The 25,038-nt window shown below is 34.1% G+C and overlaps 2 protein-coding genes across 4 annotated transcripts in view; one reads left to right on the top strand and one right to left on the bottom strand.

Moving 5' to 3' along the window:
• MIOS (meiosis regulator for oocyte development) overlaps nucleotides 1-25,038 on the bottom strand; it is a 125,188-nt gene that overhangs the window by 43,050 nt on the left and 57,100 nt on the right. The window lies entirely within an intron of this gene.
• Nucleotides 1-25,038, top strand: part of COL28A1 (collagen type XXVIII alpha 1 chain) — a 90,895-nt gene that overhangs the window by 10,574 nt on the left and 55,283 nt on the right. For both annotated transcript variants that reach the window (XM_087918128.1, XM_026706311.2), the window contains exons 5-11: nucleotides 1,002-1,055; nucleotides 3,191-3,244; nucleotides 3,850-3,891; nucleotides 4,954-4,980; nucleotides 5,352-5,396; nucleotides 9,390-9,434; nucleotides 14,198-14,251. In XM_087918128.1, coding sequence (XP_087774254.1) covers nucleotides 1,002-1,055; nucleotides 3,191-3,244; nucleotides 3,850-3,891; nucleotides 4,954-4,980; nucleotides 5,352-5,396; nucleotides 9,390-9,434; nucleotides 14,198-14,251 — 321 coding nt within the window. The remainder of the gene's footprint in view (nucleotides 1-1,001; nucleotides 1,056-3,190; nucleotides 3,245-3,849; nucleotides 3,892-4,953; nucleotides 4,981-5,351; nucleotides 5,397-9,389; nucleotides 9,435-14,197; nucleotides 14,252-25,038) is intronic.

Below are 25,038 nucleotides of genomic sequence, written 5' to 3'. Positions count from 1 at the left end.
TGAAACCACCATGTAAAGCATCTTTGAAGAAATTCATCAATTTGAAATTTTTCAAGTAACTTTCTCTTTGAGATGGCAATCTGAGCTTTGAACCAAAAGAGTGAATGCACAAGTGGGAGAAATGAACAGTTCTCAGAAGGTTGAATTCCACAAATAAAACCCTACAAAGTAAAAATACTTCTGTGTTATGAATAATTCAGTAGTTCAGGAATGTACAGCTGTTTCTTGTTTATGATTCTGCTGCTTGTACAATAGGTTGAAAGGCAAACTAAATATAATATGTTGGCTGCAGAATCAAGTCACTTTTTCTTTGGAGAGGTGAAGCTAGGATTTCAGCTGCAAGATAGTATTGTATTTGAAGAGACTTGTATTTGAAGGGACATCATGAGCAAGAAGATTAAGTGACATATGACATCATCACATATGACACTGTTGCGACTTCTATTGATACCTACAAAAAGGTCGTTTTATATACTCTGGTAAACCATTTTGTGAATGGTTTGGTCTAGCATAGTATCTAAATCCAGCCATTATGATTGGTAAATTATGATTATGTCTTTCTTCCTCAAATAAATAGAGCTAGACGTAGTCTATGCATCAAACCATGACTAAACCATGATGGAACTAGACATAAGGTTTAATCCAGGAATATAGCATTAAATTGTTACATTATAGATGAGTTACAATGTCATAACTATAATTTGTAGCAAGAGTTTATTTACCTAAATCCAGTGGTGGAATGCTGCTGGTGTAAGAACCAGTTTGGTGATCGCACGCTTCGCATCCAGTATCAAATACAATGAGATTACTGTAATGTTGAGTAAATAAATAAATAAATAAAGTTTATACAGCCTGTTTTGAATGAAGGTAAATAAGTAATACCTGTAAAGTTATTTGTGCAGGACTGTTTCCTAAGTGAATTCAGATTTTGTATTTTCAAATTGTCTTCTTCATTTCCAATACTAATTTATTTATGTTTCAATGTTTCCTAAAACTTCTAGTGTGGAAAGAACTGTGAATGTCAGAAAGGAGATCAAGGGCCTCCCGGGCCACCTGTAAGTGTGTAGCATTATAAGAAATGTGAGGTTTTCTCTACTTATAGTTCATGAGAGTAAATGATAATCTCAAAAAGCTTTAAGGATAATATATTAACATTTTGAAAATAGATAAGAAAGGAGAAAATCAACGAAGAACAAAACATAATATCCTTCTAGAAGATAGATTTAAATTTCAATTGTGTAAAACTTTTAAGAGACCTAGTTTGATGGAGTGGTGAAGATATCAGGTTACAAACCGGGATATTATGAGTTCTGATTTCGCCTTTAACACAAAACCAGCTTGGTGGCTTTGGCCAGTCACTTTCTCTTAGCCCTAAGAAGACAATGACAAGCCACTTCTGAAAAAACTTGCCAAGAAAACTTCAGTGAGTTGTCCAGGCAATCTCTGAGAATCAGATATGATTAAATAGAAGAGGAAAAAAGCTTCTTAACAAAATTACGCTTTACTATTGCACATAGGAATTGTTAAGCTCACAATTAACATATAAACACTGTATAGCAGGGGTCTTCAAATTTGACAGCTTTAAGACTTATAGACTTCAACTCCCAGAATTCTTCCTCCAGCCATGTTAGCTCAGGAATTTTGGGAGTTAAAGTCCACAAGTCTTAAACTTGCCAAGTTTGAAGAATCTTGCTGTGTACAAAAGAGCCAATTTTGGGTAGTTTATGTATATATTCAAGCATGAGTGTTCAATCTGGAAACTTACCAAAGCACAAGTTTTCTGGATATTGTTTTGTGAAAAATCAGGATATTGGCTATAGCCTTGGCAACAATATCTCAAGGGACATAGGAAAAAGAAGAACCAGGTAAAAAGTGACCTGGTACAAAAACTATGTAGAAAGAAGGGAGAAAAAGGTGAAATACACTACTGCCCTATATACTCTGTAGCACCTATCCAAATTTTGTTTCTGGATTTTCGTTCAACCAAACTATAGTCTTCCTTGAATAGTTTAGCAGAAATTCTGCAACAGCTAAAATCAACAGTAAATAAACAAAGCTGAAACTCATTTTCATGCTATTAGTATAATTAAATAAGTGACATGTTTCATTTTAACCAAATTATATTTGATTACTTATTAGTAATAGTAGTAATAACGACTCTAGTAGTAAACTAATTGTCAGTTGTTTTCAGACTGCCATTTATATTGGTCTCAATCTTTAAAGTAGAAGTATGCAACTTCTGTTGGATTGAGGGCCAAACCATGCTTTATGCACTTTGTCAAAAGCCACAGTCCAAACAGGAGGACATGATTTGAGAGTTTAATTGATGTCTTAATTGTCTCCAAGGAATGAAGCACAATTTCTTTCCTCATAACCCCGAAATGCAAAGAGCCAAAAATTTTTAGCTCAACCATTCTGCACCACAAATCATCACTCAAGATGATTCCAAAGGCACAATTCAAGACCATGACACTCATTCTGAAGAAAATGATACAGCAACTGCTAAACATAATTCCTGAGTGAGTTTGTGAGAAACAAAAACAAAGATTTCTCCAATAAGTTTAATAAATGGAACCCCCCCCCAAAGCAGCAGTGTCTTCTAAAGCAGGGGTCCCCAACCACCGGTCCCCGGACTGGTACCGGTCCGTGAATCATTTTTTACTGGGCCGCAAAGTTTGGGCGCCGCCATCTTGTTTCAACAGCGCTTCTGGGTTTTCGGTTGCTTCCGGGTTTTCGGTTGGAAAGCGGCGTTTGGGTGCTCACGCCTTAGTTTCATCAAAGGGGGGTGTGTGGCTTCGAACGAAGAGCCGCCCCGATGGTGGAGTCTCGTGTTACTCAGGTACCGGTCCGTGGAAGAATAAATAATCGTGAAACCGGTCCCTGGTTCAAAAAAGGTTGGGGGCCACTATTCTTAAGAGCTTCAGATGTAAATCTTAAGATTATAGAGGCAGTTATTTCATAACATTATAACTGTTTGGATTTTAAACTTTGGTATCCTGTTTAACTATTATCTGTCTTGAGATTTTGTTGGACAAATGTTGGTGGTTTTTATCAATATGATGTGTCTATTCTTCTATAGAATTTTTGGTTGATTTCTTTAATCACTGGTCATTTTGCCAGTCAGACATACTTTAAATTGCATTGCGTGTATACCCAGTATATAATTTATATAGTTTTTTTGTTTCTTAAGGGTGGTCATGGAGGAAGAGGGGATAAAGGTGAACAAGGACCCAAGGGACAAAAGGTAAATCCAAATTGGAATTTCTTAAAAATGCACATTCGTTGTTGAGAAGTTCCATTATCAATCCTACATCCCATGTAATTTTTGGATGTTCATTTCAAATATTTGTTATGGTGCTTTCACTTTCATATTTTCCATGGGGTACATCAACAGTTACAATTTTCCTAGAATGTTTCTTCTCCCATGACTAGGAGCCAATTAAATGCTTATTCGGTCTTGGTTTAAATCAGAATTAGGGTTCCACTGTTGTGAGTTCAAAAAAATCTAGTCCTTTAATAATTCTTGCTTGATAGAATAAAATTCATCTTCAAAGTTAGACATTCTACGAAGAAAAACAAAAATAGCCAAATGGCTTTTAAGGGAATGCCCAGAGCAATTTTTTAAATGAAGGATTCCACATGAGCAAGAAAATATAAACATGATTGTAGGAAAGGTATACTTGTTATCATTCCACTGTGGAATGATCAGTACACATCTCTGGATCTTGGTAGATAGATTTAAATAAAATTATAATCAAAGTTGAATTTTATACTTGGTTAAATATAGCATATGTAAGACTTTTTTTTTTCCAAATACAATTTTTAATTAATTTCTACTTTTTTTTCCAGGGCGAGGCTGAGAAAGGAGAACCTGGTGAAAAAGGTTCAGAGGTATATGGATAATTACAATGATCATTTAGCTAAAAGCCCATCTATATAATGAACTGTCAGTTCTTGAAAAAGATGCTTTCTGATTAGTATCTTCTCTGCTAGCTTGTTATCTGATGCCATTGATTCATTGCTCTGGTATCACAATGGAGATTTTGAAAGAAGGGATATTCTATTTCTTTTACTTGTCGAGAGGAATCCTAGGTGGGCAGAAATTATACAAACTCTTCTTCAGTGCAGTTAACAATCTGTCCTTCTTGTATATGTAACATTGTATGCATATAGGAAAGAGGTAGAGTTGAGGAAGATGGACAGACTCCACATTTGATAGATAAATAAAATAAAATAAAATATGTATAAATAGAACTTATATTGCAATATGTGATGATGCCTTTGACTTTTAAATGAAACTATTGAGTATTGTAGATACCCTAGTAATTGTTTCACTTTGATGTTAAAAGAGCTAGAATGGGATCTAGTCTTCTTTCAGTTTGGGTTTCCTAAAGATAAGATAAGAAAAACTCATCAATTTTTTTGTATGAGAACAGTGGAATCAGATGGGAGAGACCCAGCTGCAATTTTTTATTCTCATTAGATGTCTTCTGACCAATCGTTATCTATCAACTTCCTCTTAGCGTTTTAGAGAAGATGACACAGGAAGAGAAATATGCACACTAGCCTTCCAAAATCTGGACATTCTCCAAAAATATGCACTTTGATATTTTCAGAATTCACATGCAGGAAATCTACACATTTAGAGGACAGGTCTGGAAAATTAATATAACCCATCTGTCAAGTATAAGGAAGATAATGAAGCATTCATTTATTGTCAGGCAATGAAGAATGTCTGTTCTTTTAATTTCTTGCATAAGAATGCAAGTTGAAATGATTAGGGATCTTTGCATATAAAGGCTGTATGTGTAAAATGTATAAATCTTATTTTCTTCTTTTAAGGCTTGGCCATTTTTTTTCTTCAAAATGCCCAACCTTCGTATTATATTATTGATATTTCTAATAAAATATCCTATAAAAAATAAAGTAATTTTTAATATTATTTTGTAACAGGGAAATCCTGGATATAAGGGAGAAAAGGTAAACTGGATAAAAAAATCTTATTCTCACAATTTGTACATACTGTAATTATATATTCAGAAATGCAGTATTTAAAATTAAATATGTGTGTTCGTATATTTTTATAATCAAAATGAATAGCATAGTCATTTGACTTTCTGGATCAAGATTTAGATTCAGACTTTGAACTGAAGTGTGTATGTGCATGTATTATGTAAGACAGATATAAATCATTCAATTTCATCAATACAGGAAACTCAAGATAATATATATATTATATAATAATATCATGATTAGTTTAATGACAGTTTGGCATTATTATATTTCAGATCCATAAATGTATAACACAATATTTTATTTTATATTATAATATACAACAATATTATTTTCAGGGTGACAGAGGAGAATGTGGAACACCAGGATTAAAAGGAGACAGAGTACGTTAAAATTATTATTTGATTATTTTTTTTGTTTAAAATTTTTACTACATGAAGATATAAAAGTGGGATTCTTTTTGTAATGATAAAGGCAATATCAACAGTTCTTAAAGAATCCTGGTTGATGTGAAATTTCATATCTGTACATTATATTGATTTGTAGAATGCATAATTGGTTCTATAAAATAGCATAATAAACCAGAAAGTTGACTAAAATAATTTCAAGTTGACTCTTATAGCATTCAGAATGAATAAGATACAGTATTTCCAGAAACAGTGACATATCTTCTCCAAGACTGAAGATTATGGAATTCAATATTATTAAATATAGAATCACTGGAAAAAGGATAGTTGCTTGTCACACTTTATCTAACATACACAGATTATGGGAATTTTCTCATAAAATAATTTTTTATTATGATCATAGATCAGCATAAGGAAAATGGGCTATATTAATTAAAGAGCATAAAAGGTACAAAGTCTAAATCTCACTTGATTCAATTTGTACATTTATATATTGATGAAAAATGTGCAAAGCCCAACCTATTTAACCAAGGAAAACACATCTTTTCATTATTTAAAAAAAAACGTTTTAAAATAAAAAGTTGTGATGACCATGGCTGTGGCTGGCTGGCTGGCTGAATAGAATGGAATGGAATGGAATGGAATGGAATAGAATAGAATAGAATAGAATAGAATAGAATAGAATAGAATAGAATAGAATAGAATAGGAGTTGGAAGAGACCTTGGAGGTCTTCTAGTCCAACCCCCTGCTTAGGGAGGAAACCCTACACCACTTCAGACAAATGGTTATCCAACATCTTTTTAAAAACTTCCAGTGTTGGAACATTCACAACTTCTGGAGGCAAGTTTTCCACTGGTTAATTGTTCTGTCAGGACATTTCGCCTTAGTTCTAGGTTGCTTCTCTCCTTGATTAGTTTCCACCCGTTGCTTCTTGTCCTGCCCTCAGGTGCTTTGGAAAATAACTTGACTTTCTCTTCTTTGTGGCAGCCCCTGAGATATTGGAACACTGCTATCATGTTTCCCCTAGTCCTTCTTTTCATTAAGCTAGACATACCTAGTTCCTGCAACTGTTCTTTGTTTTATGTTTTTTACCGCCAGTCCCCTAATCATTTTTGTTGCTATTCTCTGCACTCTTTCTAGAGTCTCAACATCTTTTTTACATTGTAGCGACCAAAACTGAATGCAGTATTCCATACTTGGCCTTACCAAGGCATTATAAAGTGGTATTAACACTTCACTTGATCTTAATTCTATCCCTTTGTGCAGCTGACGACTGTGTTGGCTTTTTTGGCAGCTGCTGTACACTGCTGGCTCAAATGGTTGTCCACTAGGACTCCGAGATCCCTCTCACAGTTACTATTATTGAGAAAAGTACCACATACACTGTACCTGTGCATTTGATTTTTCTTGCCTAAATATAGAACCTTACTTTTTTCACCATTGAATTTCATTTTGTTAGGCAGCGTCCAATGTTCAAATCCATCAAGATCCTTCTGTATCTTAAGCCTATTTTCTGTCTATCTTGGCTCCCACCAGCCTCTGGGAAGTTAAAAGGCAATGGAGGTTCACTCTACCTTTGTCCTCTGTAGATAGATAGATAGATAGATAGATAGATAGATAGATAGATAGATAGATAGATAGATAGATAGATAGATAGATAAATGGAACTCAGGGGCAGTTTATGTTTCTTCCTACTCTCTGACAATTACAGCAGTGTGTTTATGGCATGTGTCCTCTAAAAAGAAAAGGATAGAGCACCTACTTGTTTTATTTTTATTTATTTATTGAGGGTTTTATGCTTCTCCAGTCTTAATGACATTTTTTAAATTCCTCCTCTGTTTCCCCCACATGATATGCACTGCTGTGTTATAGCAGATGGCAATCTGACCTTGAAATAGCTAAGCAGGCTTTAATGAGAGCCCTCCAAGGAATTTCACAGCTATAAACTAGAACAGGAAGCTTAAAAAATTAGAAAACAAAACAACAAAACATTGTCTGTTTTTACCTGATTGCTAGAAAAGAAGAGTTTGACATAAATGACACTTTATTTTGAAAGCTTTGATATATGGTAGTTGATAATATTATAAATATACAAAATACAATATCATCAATAGAAAAGAGTATATGTGGCTCAGGTTTGAACTGTAGAGTCCTTGGTGTGAGTTTGGTGCTCTGAATACCTTTGTATGGTATTGAAATGTCTGCAACCAAATTCAGAAAGTACCAAGGATTCCAGAGTATTACAGAGCATTAATTAATATGTACTCTCAGAACAATAATTGTGTGCCTAGTTTTTAAAAAATGCAGTTCCTCAGAAAATAGTCTCTCCTACTAACCATAGTTTTTAAATCTGTGAACAAAAGGTTTGTGTTAAACATGTTTAATTTAGAAAACAGGAACCCATATGATCCATAAAATTTTTATCATATTATTATCCATTGACACTGAGAGCATCTCAAGCCATAGTAGAGGATAAAATGAAATATGCATATATGTCCCCTTAAAGAGAAAATCCAAATTACAGAGCAGCTGGTAGAAAAAGGAAAACCATATGTTCAGATTGTAGATATATAAGGAAACAGCTTTGTCTAGGCATTCAAATTTTTGTTCAGGACAAATAATAAAATGGCATGGAACATCTGTAAAGGATTAAAAAGCCAAAATGGATTAGGCATTCAAAGAAATTTCTGAGTCATCCAGATTTCTCATCACCCACAAGATTCCCACTTGCAAGAAAAAGATGAAAAGGGTTTGCCAAAAGGACTTTTTTTTTTCTTCACAAGAGAAAGATAGATATTATGCCAGGGGGAAATAACCAGACATGTAGCAGGAACATAGAGAAAAATATTAAGGGAACAATTCCAATCTTCAAGGACCCATTTACAGTCTGGATAAACCATTATTACAATATAATAGCTGTACTGTTATATGCCCTTTTTTGTATTTAAATAATTCATTACTGATGTTTCCCTTTGTCCCTAATTCTGGGTTTCCCCAAAGAACACTTGGAATCCCAGCTTTAATAATAGCTTAACAGATGACTGCATGGCTGAATACAGAATCTGACATGGACTATGTGTACAGATTTTCAGAGAACAAATTGTGTGTGGTTAAATTAAAGGAGTCGCTTATGCTTGTCAGATAAAAAATTCTGTACTCATTTCTAGGAACCAAGCAAACCATCCTAATGAATTTCACACTCTCTTCTCTCTTTTCCCCTCCTGACTTAGTTCACTTTTTATTTGAATTCTTGCCATTAAATTTTGTACAACACATTACTTTCTCAGGAACCCAAAGGATATGGATGTTATGTTGTTGGGTACAGGGGTTCCAGGGGTGGTAGGTCAAAAAAGTTAGGCTAGAATATATGGTCCTATGATTGATGGCCTACTTATTTTTTACTGATGTTGCATGGGAGATGCATGTTAAACAGAACATGGCATCATTTGCATGATTGTACTACCATCATGACTTTTTGACTGAAAATGCGACTCATTTAGTAGGCAAGGGTAGCAGCTGGAGATCATGCCAAAAGTAGAACCATTTTCAGCATCTAGAGATGTTCACCAACAGCTATTGGTAGATTCAGTTAAAAACAGAAGGATAAAACAAATTGATCTGCTTTTCTTCCTTGGAAGTTATTGTTTGAGCATAGTATTCATGCCAATTACCGGTAATTAATTCATACTTTGAATATAGTATGCTCCTTATTGCTAAATATCAGTATAGTAAGTGGTATAGTATATCAGAAACAGTGTAGAAATTTTCAATATTCATATTACATGACTTCACAGGTGATAGCTGAAAACTGATAAATAAAAAAGAACAACCCTGACAAAAAGGCAAGATTGGGAAATTCTTCTCTAATGAACAGATAATGAACTGTAGCAGAGAGAATGATTTAAAATTCATCATTTGAGCCAGTATTCACTATTAACACTTATATTTATATTATTTTATTTGAACAGGGTCTAGATGGCCCTTCTGGCCCCAAAGGACCTAGAGGCCCTCAGGTAAGTTTCTTGAGTTTTACCAACCATTTATTATCATTTATATTAAAAATAATAGTTTGTCCTAATTCTCAGGTCTAAATTACACATCATACCTATATTCTGTTTTCTTTAAGTTAGCAATGGTTCAGGGGTGATTTGGGCTTGAGAAATTATATTAGAAGTAAGATTTATCTCTTCTTTTTATTAACTATGAGTTAATAAAAAATCTTCTCATTAAACTATTGGGAATGCTGTTGTTTCATCAGTTATTTCATGACAATTTCATCTCAAATAACATATAACTCCTGGGCTTGGACAGGTACTGATTCATGACCTATAAGGAATCAGGCTGTTCAAGTGGGTGAGTGAGCAAACCTTCTTCTGCATATATGTGGAGGTTGCATCCAAAAAAAACCCCAATGCACTCCATGGAAAAATTATCTTTCATAAAACCAGTCCTTCATGTCAGAAAGATTGGGGACCACTATCATATAAGATCTGGGAACTGAAGAAGTCATCCTTCCCTCCTTATATCTTCTATAAACCACCAGATATCTCACATTTCTAATTAAGAAAAAAAGCAGATGAGGAGATAGATTCAACATATATATGATGTGTCGATCCTTCCAGTTGCTTACATTTTAAAATATTATCATTTATTGGCTTTTAACAATCCTATTCTGCCTTTATTATATAAAACTGCATTTGCTTTTTTAAGTATACATTTTCTTATATTATCTTACATTAATTGGACTCATCTTTTTTTAAAAAAATGAACTGATTTTGTTAAGAATTTTATGATACATCATTGATAGTTTCATGAACCTGTCACTGACATTTTTATATTGTAAATTAAATTCTGCTGATATCTATTCTTCCTAAAACTGGCTCGATTCCAACATTTACCCGTTATATAAGAAAAAGAGACAGATGAAGGTATTCTAAGAACATTATGGCTCCAATACAATGTCAGTTAGGAATAGAGAGTTTACAATAAAACCAGTCCTAATATTTGTTTGTTTGTTCATTTATTCAATTTGTATGGCTATGTATCTCAAACAAGTGACTTAGGGTGGCAAACAATCATAAAATTAATTAAAAATCTAGTAACAATCATAATACTAAAACTTAAATATACATAGCAACCAAGAACAATATTACAATTCATAGCCATAGCCTGGATATGGATTCCTTTACACACACAGGATTCCAAACCCAGAATCAACCAGATTTTCAAAATCTTACAAAAGGCCAACAGAATGTTCTAGAGGCAGGTGCTGTGGCAGAAAAGGCATGCCTTGTAATCCTTGCCAACTAATATCATTGGCTGACAGGAACTGTAACTTGCCATTCTGCCACCTTGGATTAAAAAGGTAGAAACAACTGGAAGAAGATCCTTCACCAGATAACTTGATCCCAAGTCATGAAGGGCTTTAAAGATAACAATCAGCAACTAGAATTGCACCCAGAAACACTCTGGCAACCAATGTAGGTCACAAAGTGCTACAAATGCCAGGTAACCAATACATTTACTCCACCAACTGAAACTTCTAAATGTTCTTCAAGGACAACCCCATGCATTGCAATCATCAGACAGGAGAACATGTGAGCATGAGTGACAAAGAGCAGAGCTTGCTGATCCAGGAATGGGCACAGCTAGTGCATCAACCAATGGCGTGCAAAGGTTATCATGGTTACCATGCATTCTTTCGGCATTTCATATTAAATTACATATCACAAATCACATCATTACATATTATATTAACTATTACATCATTTGGCACAGAAATACTATAAACTTGTAAGTGGTGCTCTTAAGGTACTGTAATACACAGCTCAAACTGCCCCAAAATGAAAGATTCTGGTTTCTTATGTCAGTTTAAATATTAAATGCAGCAAACCTTTTGGAGAGTGAATGTGAAGCAATCCTTTTTTATAATCCTTTTTTAAATTAAACATTAAAATTCAAACTGCAAAAAAGAGGGAAAAAATACAAAAACAAAACAAAATGTGACAAAACAACACAAAAAAGTGTATCAAAACTAAACAAGATATTTACATCAATTGTTCCCTCTAGTTAAATACTGCTAAATATATTTCAGAGATGGCAACTCCTCCTCCCTTGTATAGCAGACACACAATTTATAAATTTGCACAATACTGTTTGCCCAACTCACTTAGCCTGACTATATGGAAAGATACTTAACAGGTAAAATTGTGAAGCAATCCTAATACTTTTACAAAAGACATTTTGAAATTATTTAGAACATGACAATAACTTGCCTTTATGCCCTAGAGCAGGGGTATGAAACTTGCCATGTCACGTTGTCACATTGTCACATGATACATCTTGACCTTCCCCCCTTTGCTAAAATAAGGGTGGATGAGGCCAGCACATGGCACATCTGATCTGCCGGCCATGAGTTTGACATCCCTAAGCTTTATATAATTTTAAAATTGTTATAAAAATGAAACTTTTAAAAATTCATGTTTGGCTTGAGTTTCATGGAGGTATCTGGCTGATGTTCCAGATATTTGAACGCTGGGTGCATTCCAATGTCATAGCATAGGACTTTTTTTGTTCTAGAAACTCAAATAACTGAGAGCATTGTAATGCTGCCTTCTTAAATATGCACAGATTTTTGTCTCTGTTTTTATTTTTAATAGCTATCAATCTCTGGCTTGTCATTTATTCATATTCAGTATTCTGTTCTACAGTCCTTAGCTTGAAGTAATACTGTGAGAACATTTTTGTCTTCTCAGTGGAATTGCTAGCTTCTCTCCCTGCCAATTCTTTAGCCTTTAGTACAAAAAATATCTAGCATTTCTCTTCTCTGTTTAAGATAGATTCCCATGGGCAGAGAATTGTATTGCTACTGAACATCTCTAATTGATTTGGATTTTATTTTTTGGATGTTTTGCACTTCAAAACTGTCCAGTTCAATCAGCCATACCAGATAGAACAAGACTGGTGAAACCTATGACTTTAAGGCATTTTTTGTAGATTGTCATTCTTGACCATGGCCTCTAAGCTTATGCCTTTGTTGCTTGGAAATACCAAACAGCATGCTGTTTTGGGGTAATGTTTTGTGGGATTGGAATATAAGAGCCTGATGTTTTCTAATAAAATTCCCAATCATATTTTATATTATTACCTGAAAATTGTGCAATTGTAGTTCTGAAATTTTGTTGCTGAATATTGATGATATGACCAAGTAATGGTGTAACCAATGGATCCAGTTTCTTGGTCTTGTTCAGTGTTTTTCAAGGTTGGCAATTTTAAGGTATGTGAACTTCAACTCCCAGAATTCCCCAGGACAAGCATGTTGACACCCTCACATCATAAAGTTGCCAAGTTTGAAAGCACTACTCTAATAATTCCAGAAAAACAATGAAATGACTCATTGGTTGTATAACAGGGTGGGTGTTGTATGTTACGAATTTCTATATGTGAGTGATCGATTGCTGCTCATATTGTTTTGAAGGAACTCTAGCTGTTAAGGCAACACATTTGTAAGAGTTTGTTCATAAAGAATAATTATATGCAGGCCTGTGTATGTTGCTTGTATTTCTTATCAATGCAATGCAGCAAGTTAGTAATTGCTTTCCAGATTGAACGATTTTTTCCAGGGGTGGGATTCAACCGGTGTTACTACTGGTTCAGTGACTATGTTTTGCGCGCACATGTGCGCTTTGCATGAACCAGTTCAGTGTCTGCTGCTCTTTAGAGCTACCAGTTCTATAGAGCTGGGCAGAACCAGTAGCATCCCACCCCTGATTTTTTCCAACATTACTGTTTGGAGGAAAAGTCCCTTATGACCATTTCCTTGTTTTTTCAGTGGCCTGTTTATTAGTTCTGCTTCCCAACTATGGCATTTATTTTTTAGTAAATTGGTTTTCATCTGTATTTCTCAAATTTGTCAGTCTTAAGAGATGAATTTCATGCATCCTGCTGGACAATTCTGGGAGTTAAAATTCACACAGGATAAAATTGTCATGTTTGAAAAACACTGTCTTATATCTTTATTGACTCTATAGTTAAACAAGATATTAAATGTATTTTTATAGCCAGGTCTTTAAATTTTAATAATTTTAGTCTCTGTGTTTCTCCGAAAATAAGACCGGGTCTTATTTTCTTTTGGGCCTCAAAATAAGTGCTAGGGCTTATTAGGGGGGTGGGGAGGGGAATGACTTATTTTTTCCATATCCGGAAGGCCCACTTTTTCTGCTTGCTTGTGACCAGTGCCACAGCCATGAAGCAAATATGAAATGGAAAACAGATGCTGAAAATGCATCATTATTTCATAATGTGCAATAGTGCACTTTGAGTACTATTTTTCTAACAAATGTTTCCTCTATATCATATATTTGTTCATATGACTTTAACCATCTCAAAAATAATAGAATTTAAGCAGTTGTTTCAAAAGGCTTAATATGGGGTTATATAGTATGTTACACTCATACTATATATGTTTGTGATTAATCCTTGTACACTGCCAAAAGTCACTTATGTAACAGGACAGTTAATATAAATTATATAAATAAATAAATATAATTCAGACAGCAGAAACAGAACAATAGGAAAAATCTATTCTGTAATAATACGATTTCAAATCATTTTGCACTTTTTTGTACTTCAAGACTTCATTTTGTTATTTTGCAGGATGCCTTTGCTGCTGTTACTATATACTTAATTCCATCTAGGATAACTAAAAAAAATACAGCAGAACATGATTCAGAAATGGTATAAAATTTAATCACCCCTCACTTTTTTTCCACGAAAGGGTATTGGTGGCCCACCAGGTGATCCTGGCTCCAAAGGCATTCAAGGAAACAAGGTAAGAAACATATGATGCATCGTTTTACAAGTACATATTAGTCAATTCATCATATCCTAGTCAAGTTCATAATTTCTTTTTCCTTATCAGAAGTATTACTTATTGTTCTGTAACCAGTGGGATGGTCTGATTTTATACACTTTTTATTGTTATAAGCATAAAGTTGCTTCATATACTACATGTAAAGCTTTAAGAAATAGAAAAAACGGGGGGAGGTTTTTTTTAAAAAAAAAAACAAATTTTGAGAGTGTTTGCATCTTATATTTTTTACATTTTTGCAGAAAGCAATAGCTAGCTGGGAGATAGAACATAATTGCCCATACAAATGCACATAAATAATATCCAGGGTTTTTAGATACACCCAGATCCCAGGTAGGGGAACAAAGCCAGATCTTAAAGAGATTTCCAGACTATTTGAAGGGTGGAATCTGTACATATCTCTATGAAGATGCTGTTCCAGAGGGCACGTTCTATGACAGAAAGAACATACTTCCTTGATTCCATAAGGGGACAGGGCCAAGAGCACACCCACTCTGCCTAATCCTATGGGAGAGTCAGAAATAATAGGGACCAATATTTGTACTCTTGCAACATTTTCCCAATATCTCAGTTTAAAATGAAAATGAGATGTAAAAGAGTTAGGCATGTTGCCTGTAGAGGGGAAAACATTCCTAGAGAAATAGTTTTCATAGTTTAAATGTTATGGATGGTGGTTATATCAAATTAATTTGGGGAAAGAAAATTATGGCTGTAGCTCTTTTTATTTTTGCCAATCTTTTCTTTCTAGTACACATTTATATAAATATTACCCTTGATACTTTACACATCCATTCAAGTACTGAATAACAAGATGTTTATAAGTATGATGCTACTACTCCTGTTTTGCATTTGATCGTTAAATCACTGTGCTCGTAATGAATGCAGCTTCTATTGCAGCATATGTGGGTGTTCCTGACATGAAATATCTTGGCTTTATTTCTGAGGCAACCAGAACATTTGAGGACACAGAGAAATGTTTTTTTAAAAAATGTAGAATACATTTATGATGATAAAGATTTTGGAATCTTGGTTTCTCTTCTGTTTTTTCCTTGCATTGACTATTTTCATCCTTGGCTAGTCATCTTTTTTATAAATCACCTCATTATTTTAGCAAACAAATAAATAAGCAATTTTTTATGAGGATAAAAATGAATGAATTTAGAGCATTTGAATATAATGGGTTGGATTCAGCTGGAGGTACTTGCAACTGTGCTAGGTGTAACAAAGGCCTTTTTCTTCATGACAGGCCTTAGTTTTCCCCTAAATTGTTATATAGATGCCCATCCAAATTGGGACAGTTGTCATGAAGAGATCCACATTTTAGCTTTCTTCCTAAGAATACATTGGGGAAACTACCTCAGGAAATTGAGATCAAAACACATTTCACATTTTTATTTTGCTCTGCATTACAAGAAAAGATAGAAAGACCTTGTTAATGGATTAGAGAATAAACGAAACAAAAAACAAAAAACATACCATAAGATATTCAGAAAACATAATATGCCATAATTTGTTTCATTGATTCATATGAATTCATGAACCAATGGTGGAAATTACCAAGCAATGAAGAAAAAGAATAAAAGGGTAATAGATCTCACAAAATTTGTAAGCCTTATGAATTATGTATTTGTATTATATTTGTAAAGGTATTGAAAATAGAAATATACAAAAAGATGAAAAAGAAGGAAAGTTTTCCAAAGACCCCCAAACATATAAAGAGGTTTCAACCTAAAACCTAAAATGATATTTTAAAGATTCTAACAGGCAGGTACTAACTGAAAATCAAAGAAAGATGGAAAGAATACACTGAAATAGTTATATATTTATACTAAGACAGCAGCATCCAAAATACCTCGAGCACTACAAAAGAAAACACTCTGGTTGTTATTACATTGGAAACTAACAAGTAACAGAAGAATGAGTATAGTTCTAACTAAACCATTCCAGCGAAGTTGGAGAGTTGCCCATAAATTGGAAGAGATCAGTTTATGTATCAATATCAAAGAAAGAAGACTTGATAGGACAAGTAGTCCTTGACTCGCTTAGCTACCTTGAAATTATGGTTGACCTAACTGGGGGTACTCACAATCTGGATTTGAAGTTTTGTCAGTTGCCCACCTGTGGTCACATGACCAAACTATGGGCTCTTAGAAACTATGGCCATATTTACATATGCTCTTTAAGCATAAGCATGCTTTTTAAGCATGCCATGGCACATTATCATTTTATGACAGGTTTGCTAAAAACCAATATTTTCTTCTGGTTTTTAGTAAAACTGCATCTATGATGAATCATTGGTTCCATTACCAACCACTGTAACAAAAGTCATAAAATTGGGTTGGTCAATTTATGATTGTCACTATTTATAACCATGATGAACAGACACCATTATGGTAAAGTTCTGCTTGTATTGCACAATATCTTTAATTTCACATGCTACCCAACAACACTCAAGATCATTCTTCACAGATTAGAGCCCTATATAGAAGAAAAATGCTTGCTAGTCAAGGTGGTTTTTAAAAAGCTTAAGGAACAGGATAATATTGCATACTGGATAATTGAAAAAGTAATTACCAAAAAGAAGTCAGTATGAGCTTTGTTGGTTATAGAATTTCCTTTGATTGTGGAAGCTCTGTTAAGCTGTGGGATATCCTTAGGAAAATTAGAATCCCAGAATATCTCATTGTCCTCATACAAAGTCTAATGCATAGGTCATGAAACCACAGTCCAGACAGAACACAACAAAACAGATTAGTTCTAAATTGCCAAAAGGATAAAAAAAAGTTGTATATTGTTTCCATATTTATTCAACCTATATGCCTTAACATATATTGAAAGAGCCTGAACTGGAAGAAGATGAGAGTGGGTTTAAAACTGTTGGAAGAAAAGTTAATTATACTGTGCTGCAAATGTGAAAAATAAGTTATAGTAAAGGAGCCGTGTAAAAAATTGGATGATTAAAATTAAATATATAAAACCACTAAACCAATGACAGTAAGTTCAGCAACTAGGTAAGAATGGATAATGAAAGCACTGATGTGGTGGATAACATGTGCCTTTTAGGACTGACCCTCAAGAGTAAAAAATTCACAGTAGAAAATAAGTGCAATTCACTAGCAATGAAGGCCTTGAAAAATGTATTTAAGTGGTATAATGTGTCTATACTTAGAAAGATTAGAACTATTTGAACAAAGGTTTTTCATCTGCTTTCTATGGATAAAATAATTGGACTAGGAAGAAGCAGGATAGAAAGACTATTCATGCATTTACCTTCTAGTACTTGAGAAGACACCCAAGAATCTAATGAATAGCCAAGAAAACTAATAAATAAATCATCTGAATCCACTTCTGTCCTGTAGCACAATATTATTAAGATTTGGAGAGATTGCCATCTTTGAACAGAATAATTTTATCCTGAAACATTTGATTTAGAAGAGTGGTAATGTTAAACTTAAGGTACATTGCTTGAATAGTAGGGAGACTTTATAAAATCTTTAAGAGCTATTGAGGCGGAGTGACTAGAATAAAGTATTGCAGGCAAAGTCTGCCCACTTCCAGGGATCTGATTCTGACCAGCTCAAGCTTTCCATTCTTCCAAGGTTGGTAAAATGAAGACCCAGATTGTTGGAGTTAATAATGCTGACTCTATAAACCACTTAGAGAGGGCTATAAAAGACTCACTATGTGAATCTAAGTGCTATTGCTATTGCTATTAATTACCCTGTTCAGTAGGTAGCAAATGAGCCTTCTAGCATGGCAAATACATTTGGTTCTAATGGACAAATCAAATGATGCCTAATTGATCCTCATTCTTAGTAAAATTTTTGCAAGGCTTTAAAGAACTCCATTGATTACTTTCTAGATTTGCAAATATACTGAGCTACAAAAGCCATCATTCTTAACTAGTTGCATTTTAGTATCCTTTAAATTTCTGATAAATTAATTCCTTGCTCGGGAAGAAATTACACAGTAAAGTGAATCATTGTTTATAGTTAATAAGTATTCATTCAACTAGAAAAGGTCAGTGCCATTTTCATGTGAGTACTATGGCTGACAGATATTTAGCAGTCTCTCCAAATTTTGTTATCTTTATAGAAAGATCGTTGAACTATTCTTTTTAATTTTCCAGAAACTTATGAATGAATTCTAAGTCTAGTAGTTATTTATATGATGAGTACTCTTTCCAAGTATATAAATAATAAGTCTGTTCTCAAGATAATGCCAGTGAATGGAATAAGTCAGTTGCTATGGAAGGATTTTCTCCAAGAGGATAATTAATTATTGGAGAGTCACAGAAGAAGATATAGATGGTTTTTCAACTGAAGAACAAATATGGCACAAACTTGGAACTGTCTGTGATCAGATCTTCTGTTGATACATTCCAGTGCTAGATAGAAATAACCATTTTATTATATATGTAGATTGTTGAAAAGCTAATCAGTCAGAAGATAAATTGATAGCTTCTGATATTCAGAAGTTACAGTCAGGATAATTGGTAGCTCATGGAGCAAAACATTATGACCAATTCAGATGTGTTTTTCTGTACTATCTTGCATAATTTACATGCTTCAGCATTATTAACATAGTTGCAGTGTGTTCTGTTTCTCCAACTTTGACATTTACATTGTTGTTGAAGCTTTTGTATTTATATTATTGATTTTAATAATAATTTAATACATTTTTAAAGACTTGTATACTTTTAAGATACTTTTTCATTAAATACTCTGTGTAATTTTTTTATATAGTTTCTTGAAAGGATAACCACTTTGCAGGGGGGGGAAATCAAATTCTGTGTTAACTGGGAGATTTTAAGAATACATTCATTCAAATGGCCTATTTTTAATATTCTATGAATTGATTGCTTAAAGAATCTACACATAGATTGTCTGCTTTACTTTATAATTCCAATGCTTACAAAATTCTGATTCTATTATTTAGATTAATCAAATGCCAGTTTCAAATTTTAAAAAGGCTATGTTGCTAAAGCGTTTCTCTATCCCTGTTATCTGAGCATTGCTATATTACCAAACTGTGTGCAGATGGCCACTGAACCTTGCATAGCAGCAATTAGAAGATACTAGACACTGTTTGAGGGTATGGGGATCAATAGACTTGCATATAAACATTTGTACATAGTCAAATGTTTTGAACTCAAAACTACCTTTTGAGTTGCATATTTCAAGTTTCAACAAGTATTTAGACAGTACTAGAAGTATGGGAACAGAATTTTGACTATCCCAAAAGTGTTTGATGCTCACAACATTTCTGGAGTGGTTGGAACTGTCCCCGAATACATCTAGTAAAATAGAATAAGTTGACATAAACTTGAAACAGGATGCTTAAAACTCAAATACATGCATACTTAAATAAATTAGCAGGGTTTCATGATGAGTCACATTATGAGGTTTCGTAATTTAAATAATAATTTATTAATCCCATCATTATAGTTTGTAAACTTTTGATTTCATTCAATTTTATTGTTTAATTGATTGGTTATGTGCTAACAAGTCATTTTCAACTCCCACTAACCACATGGAGAAGATCTGAAAGAACAGGTAAGGTACACAACAACATGGAGAAATGTTCTCTATGTTGATGTGTTTAGTTACCTGTTTTTTCAAGTCTTTGAATGGTGGACCTTATTGCCACCATAACTGAATCCATCCACCTCGTGTTTTCTTTCATTCTGTCTTTCCCAGCCTTATAACCTTTTCCAGAGAAACCTATGATTTATAACATAGCATTATAAATGATAAATGATTTTGTCTAGTGACCCTATCATTGCTGAAAGAAAGCATGCCTTATCCAGTCACAGAAAAATTGAATGATTTGTTTTCATATAACCCAATATATATGTATTTTCATCTATATATTAATTGAACATATGAAACTGATTATAAAAATGTATCTACTCAACATTACATGTTTAAAAAATGGACTTAATTACCATATTAAAACAATACTTGATATTTTGGTTGCCTTTAAAATTATAGGCTTCTTTGTAGGAATCCTATCAGCATAGAAACTTCGCCAAGATAATTAGAAGAAAATAGACACACATTAGCATGTTATTCTTGGCTTTTCTTCATTTCATGCTGATGGGAAAAATGTTTTTTTTTTTTTGGTTGATAATTAACATCAAAGCATTAACTTTTCTGTAGTCAAGCAACCCATGGGGAGCAGATTTATAATAAGTATATTATTTTAATAAAATATTCATATATAAATAAAAAACTGATGGAAAATATTCAAGTATATTATATCTTGAAAGGAAGTATTTAAAGGATACAATGCTATACTGAAATTTAATTGATTTCATTACATAGTTTCTGGAAAAGTTATGTGTGCTGGCAGAATGTTAGGATACCTGTCATGAAAAATAATGAGATTGTCAAATAATAAGGTTTGCATTTGCTCTCAGTATGTACCATTGCACTGAGACCTGAGAAATGCAAATCTCATTCAATATAGTTGCAAAAGAACCAATTTGGTATACTGGTTCAGGCATCAGGTTAGAAATCAGGAGATTGTGAATTCTAGTTCTGCCTTAAACATGAAACGTGATCTTGGACCAGTCCCACTCTCGGCCTTAGGAGGCAAACAGTAGCAAACTACTTCCAGGAATTAATAAAGATTTGAAGATGTGTGCACATGTTTATGTGTGCATAAACATATATTTTCACTTACTTTCAGATAAACATATGGAAACATTTTTTCTCTTTTGACTCATTTACTTTAAGGAGAAATTAAAGTTATAAATTTCGTTATGTCACTTGAAAGATGAACAACTTGTTTTCAAAAATTCTCATTCATTCATAGTTGCTGATTTGCTTACTGGTACAATCTCTGTTGTTTTTGCTTCTACTCCTTAAAGTAAAAGTTTTAACAAAAGCTCTTTGTCCAAATTAATTGCTCCATGGAAAATAAACATATAACTGGAAATTCATGCTTAAAAACAATCATTCAGAAAGGAAGTATTTCCTGGAATGGAAAGATGGTAATATGTCAGACCACCTGTTAGTATTCAGTGAAATACAAGAACAATTAATGAACAAGAACTAGAAGCTGGAGCAATGAGAAAGCTTTGGGATATTAAGGCCAGAGTTTTAATTAATTTATGTCCCTAAAAATAGATACTATGCTATCAACACAACACTAATAAAAGGATAAGGAATCATACTGAAAGCAAAATGGCAAAATAAAAGATTATTTAATAGATTGATCAGGGACAATTTTGTCACCAAACTGGATTCAAAAATCACCCTAAGAGGGACAAAAAATCAATCCCATGCTTAACAATGCTTAACATATGAGAACCATAGATATTTATAATTGAAAAAGATAATTGCATCTTAACATGCATTGCATTGTATCATTACATTAGATTTTGCATGCTATAGTGCTTGCTATATGCATTGTTTCATATATACAGGTGAAACTCAGAAAATTAGAATATCATGCAAAAGTTCATTTATTTCAATAATACAACTTAAAAGGTGAACCTAATATATGAGATAAACCCATTACATACAAAGCAAGATAGTTCAAGCTGTGATGTGTCATAATTGAGATGATTATGGCTTACAGCTCATGAAAACCCCAAATCCACAATCTCAGAAAATTAGAATATTGTGAAAAGGTTTAATATTCTAGGCTCAAAGTGTCCCACTCTAATCAGCTAATTAAGCCATAACACCTGCAAAGGGTTTCTGAGCCTTTAAATGGTCTCTCAGTCTGGTTTAGTAGGAAACACAATCATGGGAAAGACTGCTGACCTGACAGTTGTGCAGAAAACCATCACTGACACCCTCCATAAGGAGGGAAAGCCTCAAAAAGTAATTGCAAACGAAGTTGGATGTTCCCAAAGTGCTGTATCAAAGCGCATTAATAGAAAGTTATGTGGAAGGGAAAAGTGTGGAAGAAAAAGGTGCACAAGCAGCAGGGATGACCGCAGCCTGGAGAGGATTGTCAGGAAAAGGCCATTCAAAAGTGTTGGTGACTTTCACAAGGAGTGGACTGAGGCTGGAGTCAGTGCATCAAGAGCCACCACACACAGACAGATCCTGGACATGGGCTTCAAATGTCGTATTCCTCTTGTCAAGCCACTCCTGAACAACAAACAACGTCAGAAATGTCTTACCTGGGCTAAATAAAAACAGAACTGGTCTGTTGCTCAGTGGTCCAAAGTCCATTTTTCTGATGAGAGCAACTTTTGCATCTCATTTGGAAACCAAGGACCCAGAGTCTGGAGGAAGAATGGAGATGCTTGAAGTCCAGTGTGAAGTTTCCACAGTCTGTGTTGATTTGGGGAGCCATGTCATCTGCTGGTGTTGGTCCACTGTGCTTCATTAAGTCCAGGGTCAACGCAACCGTCTACCAGGAGATTTTGGAGCACTTCATGCTTCTTTCCACAGATGAGCTTTATGGGGATGCTGACTTCATTTTCCAGCAGGACTTGGCACTGCCCACACTGTCAAAAGCACCGAAACCTGGTTCAATAACCGTGGGATTACTGTGCTTGATTGGCCAACAAACTCACCTGACCTGAACCCCATAGAGAATCTATGGGGCATTGCCAAGAGAAAGATGAGAGACATGAGACCGAACAATGCAGAAGAGCTGAAGGCTGCTATTGAAGCATCCTGGTCTTCTATAACACCTCAGCAGTGCCACAGGCTGATACCTTCCATGCCACTCCGCATTGAAGTAGTAATTGCTGCAAAAGGGGCCCAAACCAAGTACTCAATACATATGCATGCTTATACTTTTCAGAAGTCTGATACTGTTCTATGTACAATCCTTGTTTTATTGATTGCATGTACTATTCTAATTTTCTGAGATTGTGGATTTGGGGCTTTCCTGAGCTGTAAGCCATAATCATCTCAATTATGACACATCAACATTGAACTATATTGCTTTGCGTGTAATGAGTCTATCTCATATATTAGGTTCACCTTTTAAGTTGCATTACTGAAATAAATGAACTTTTGCATGATATTCTAATTTTTCGAGTTTCACCTGTACATACATATTATATGAAAGACCTATATATGATATGTAGTCCCAAAGTTATCAGCATTACTGTTCTTGAGCTGTAAAAGTTAAGCTGCAACTCTTGCAAAGATTGTTACCATATATAGTATAACTTTGAAATTTCTGCACATTTCAAGCTTTCAAAACTAGCAGATAATGCCTCCATTTGCTGTTTATAGTGGGGAGAGGATTAGAAGTCAATAGGTCTATTATATGGAGAAATGAAATATGTAATGATGGTAATACTGTGGCTTTTCTCCGCATTTGGAGGGCTTCTCACTGAGTCATCGAATGCATCAAGAAAGACACCAGGCTGGTTCTATCTCGGGTGAGCTGCCCCCGCCATGCGCTCGGGGAAGCTCTTTTATTGAATACACATGGGGATATGTCACAAAGGAGAAAGTTTCATTTCATCAACATAACATAAGAGTAAGAGTTTTAGTGGATACATTGTAGCATCCAATCACAGTGTTTAATGGATACAAAGTAACCAATCAGTGCCTGCAGTCCAGTTAGTAGCTTCTGGTGTCGTTCTTTTGTTCCTGATACCTGTTTTACCTGGGTGATTTTCTTTGTTCCTGATACCTGCTTTTAGCCTACGTGAGGCCTAGCACATATCGAAGACTGCCTACGTGAGGTCTGGCATATGCCAAGACCATTTGAGGCTGATTCATTACTGCATAATACAAATAAAATCTGGATATAGAATGCAAATTGGCTTTTACATCATTTCTGCACTGCTTTCTTGCATTAAATTAAGAAGAAACAGAATATTGTAAAATGTTCATCTTGATTGTTGAAATCCTTCCTATTAATGACAATTGTAAATTTCCCATTTTTTCAAATCTTGAGCTATCTGTTGTTTAAGTTTAATATAATTATTCTCCTTCAATGTACTACATCTTGATGTCAAATATGTCCCCAGATACTTAACCTTGTTTGTAACTTGGATTTTTAACAGTTCTGCCAGCTCTTCTCTTTGTTTCAGCAACATGTTCTTTGACAAAATCTTTGTTTTATCTTTATTTATTTTCAGACCAGCCACCTCCCCATATGCCTCTATCTTTTCCAACAGCTTCGAGGCTGTTTCTATAGGATCTTCGAAAATAAAGACTAGGTCATCTGCAAAAGCTTGTAGTTTGGATTCCTCCTTTTTAATTTTCATTCCTTTTATAGTTTTATCTTCTCTGATATTTCTATTCAACACTTCCAAAGTCAATACAAATAACAAAGGCGAAAGAGGACAACCTTGTCTTGTACCTTTTCTTATATTAATAGAATCTGTATATTCTCCTTCCATCATTACCTTAGCTGTTTGTTCATTATAAATTGTTTCTATTGCTTGAATAAATCTTCTAGCAAAGCCCATCTGTTCCATTAGGAGTACCATAAACCTCCAATTTACATTATCAAATGCCTTTTGAGCATCTAAAAATATCAAAGCCATTTGCTTTTCAGGGTGCGCCTCATAGTATTCCAAAGTGTCTAAAATTACTCTCATATTATCTCTAATTTGTCGTTTTGGCAGAAACCCATTTTGATCTGGGTGGATAAAGTTATTCAAATACTTTTAAGTCTTTCTGCTAATATTGAAGCAAAATTTTATAGTCTGCATTTAATAAGGAAATCGGTCTATAATTCTTGATTTGAAGTAGGTCCGCCTCCTCTTTTGGAATAAGTGTAATATAAGCCTCTGACCATGTTTTAGGAATTAT

This window comes from Pseudonaja textilis, chromosome Z (assembly GCF_049901715.1).
Source record: "Pseudonaja textilis isolate UNSWEBS1 chromosome Z, rPseTex1.2, whole genome shotgun sequence".
Classification (NCBI taxonomy): Eukaryota; Metazoa; Chordata; class Lepidosauria; order Squamata; family Elapidae; genus Pseudonaja; species Pseudonaja textilis.
The sequence above is the reverse complement of the archived record's forward strand: the minus strand, read 5'-3'. Positions and strand labels throughout refer to the sequence as shown.